The sequence below is a fragment of the Camarhynchus parvulus genome, chromosome 3 (assembly GCF_901933205.1).
Source record: "Camarhynchus parvulus chromosome 3, STF_HiC, whole genome shotgun sequence".
Lineage (NCBI taxonomy): Eukaryota > Metazoa > Chordata > Aves > Passeriformes > Thraupidae > Camarhynchus > Camarhynchus parvulus.
The window spans coordinates 56,354,505-56,357,134 of record NC_044573.1 but is presented as its reverse complement, the minus strand read 5'-3'; the positions used below and the strand labels follow the sequence as shown (position 1 = coordinate 56,357,134).

Genomic DNA, 2,630 nt, shown 5'->3' with positions numbered 1-2,630 from the left:
CTTTTTTTATATTCTCTGTTGGCCTATCTGTTTTTCACTGTGGTATCTTTGATTGGTATAGTCACAGGATGTAGGATGTGTTTGAATAATTAGGAAAATACAAATTAAAAAAAAAACAAATAAAAGTTATCTTTATTCTAGTCCCTGTTTTTCCATTGCTCAACCACCAAAGATAACAATACCATTCCACCTTTGCTTTTTACAGTCTGTGAAAAATACTTTTAGTTTTGCAGTGGCTTATTAAACGTTCCACGTCCAATTATTTCCCCCTACAGTTTCCCCCCTAAGCTTTAGAAAATTGTTTCTGCTATATCCAAACTCATGCCCACTTCCTGGCTTCTTGGCCGCAAGCCATCAGTGAGAGCTCTGCTAAGAACCACTTTGAGGCTCTCCTTGAACCTCTTCTTCTTGCTGCTTCCTACAAAGAAGTAAACCAGGGGGTTGATGCTACTGTTAACGGTGGAGAGAACAATGGTGACGTGGTTCTGCTGGCTGAGCAAAGATGACCAGTGGTGGTAATTCAGAAGATACAGCAGCCTCATAGGCATGGCAAAGATGAGGAAGACAATGACTGTGGCCACAATGATGATGTAGAGCTTTGAAGAATGAGGTCTCAGGGAGTTACGGCGAATCCTGATAACCAAGATCAGGCTGGACAGAATCATTAGAGGAATGAAGATCATGAAAGTCAGGATCCATGTGAAGATGAGCAGTGCTTGGCAATGGTTGCCGTCGTCGAATTGTTCCTTGGTTGAATCATCTTTGCATGTTAAATATTCGGCCACTGTCATGAAAAAAGACAGAGTCCACAGAATGGCGCACACGATTGCCGATTGGTGCTGTGACCGGTGGCACCGGTACCAGATGGGGTAAACAATAGACAGACACCTCTCAATACTGATGGCTGTCAGGAGATAGAGACCAGTATTATAGCCAAGAAGGAAGACAATAGATAGTGTGGTGGTTACATAATAGTAAAAACCATATGCAAATCCAAAACCAGCAATGTACTCAATTGACAGAATAAACGTACAAAGCAGTAAGGAGATATCAGCAATGGACAAGTGTGTGATGTACGCAGTGAATGGGTTTCTTTTGATCTGGAAGCAGAGGCACCAGAGGACAATTCCATTTTCACAAAAACCCAGGAAGGAGATGATCATAATTACCCAAAGTGGGGTCAATATCTCCCAGACCCTTTCCTGTGTAGAAATGTTTCTGTGCATTGAGATGTTCTCTGTGCCTTCGCTGGGATGAAACGTTATGTTTGACTCATCCATGGGGAAAGCTCAAGTTTGGATAGCACAGCTCTTCCTTCTGTAAATATGTATAAAAATATACTGTGAGCATTGTGTGCTCCTCCCCTCCCCCTTTTCCTTCTGTTTTGTGGACCCTCAATTTCTGGTCATACATGAAGGCCTTGAAAAAAGGCACACCAGCTTTGATACACTGATGCTAGCTAAAACCCAATTAGAACTGCTCTTGGCAATGTTCAAGGTCACTAAGCCCATCATGCTAGCAGAAATTCTGAGCTGCCTTCTCCAAGGGGTTCAGCCTGTGAGTGCTAAACCACAGCTAAAGAGAGTCTCTTAAAGAGCTCTTGGACAAGCAATGTCCCCATCAGATTGCACAGTTTCATTATATAGTTGTGCCAAATGGCACTGGTAGCTCTTTTAGAGCCCTAGATTGTTCCTAGAGAGGTCTCTTCAGTTCCTTTTGAAGTTAATGGCATTAATTTTAAGTTAAACTTAAAATTAATTTCAAGTGAACTTGGCTCATAGGTTTTTTGGTTTAAAAAAAAACATTGATACCAACATCAGTTTTCCAGAAAGGGATTTAATTAAGTAAAAATAATTTGTAGTTATTCAGCATTGTATTTCCTCCAAGTACAGAGGTGGAGGGAAGGCAAAATGGCACTGTTTTGAGAGAGCAATTTCTTACCTGCTTTAAGTGCCATTTATCACAGCATAACATAATTTAAACATGTTTACACACTCTGAACACTTAACATGACTGCAGGTATCTTGCAAACATTATCCATCTAACCCATGACAAGGAGATGTTGTTCATCACATCGTGTTCATCATTATCATCATCATCATCACCACCACAATCTGTTCAGGTTCCCTGCCATTCTTATAATGGTTTTAACTGTTGTTTTGCTGAGTTATGGGGTACCTTCTCCTTTTGTATGCCTCCTTTATCTCATAACAGAGAGTTGATAGCAGCTTCTGCTGATTTTCATACAAATATTTCATACCCCTTTCCCTGTTAACTTCCCAGCTGCCCTGTGATGATGCACAGTCACATTCAGGACATTTGGATTTACTGATGTTAACAGGGACTAACTGTTGACAGTAAGCTTACCTAGCTGACCTGGTTCATCCAGATAAGTTACCTTGTTCATTAATGTGCCATAGTAAGAATTTACCCGTACTGTCAAGTAGTTAAGAACATCAAATGCAAGGTAAAGAAGTTTTACTGGAGCAATGATTATTTAAAGAGAGCCATTCACCCCAGTCATAATTTTTCTCTCATGAGCCTTGCATTTCCTGGTTTTAAAACAGCTCCTTAAGACAAGGATATCACAGTCTAAGAAAGAGCATTCTGTAAACAACCTGGGAAGCCTC

The 2,630-nt window shown here is 40.6% G+C and overlaps 1 protein-coding gene across 1 annotated transcript; it reads right to left on the bottom strand.

Moving 5' to 3' along the window:
• Positions 1-290: 290 nt before the first annotated feature.
• Positions 291-1,280, bottom strand: MAS1 (MAS1 proto-oncogene, G protein-coupled receptor). The gene has a single exon (XM_030946236.1). It carries the CDS (start codon positions 1,278-1,280, stop codon positions 291-293), a length of 990 nt encoding a protein of 329 aa, XP_030802096.1.
• Between the last annotated feature and the right edge of the window lie 1,350 nt (positions 1,281-2,630).

Coding starts and splice junctions, on each gene's coding strand:
- MAS1 (XM_030946236.1), bottom strand. CDS start 1,280: ATGGATGAGTCAAACATAACGTTTCATCCCAGCGAAGGCACAGAGAAC.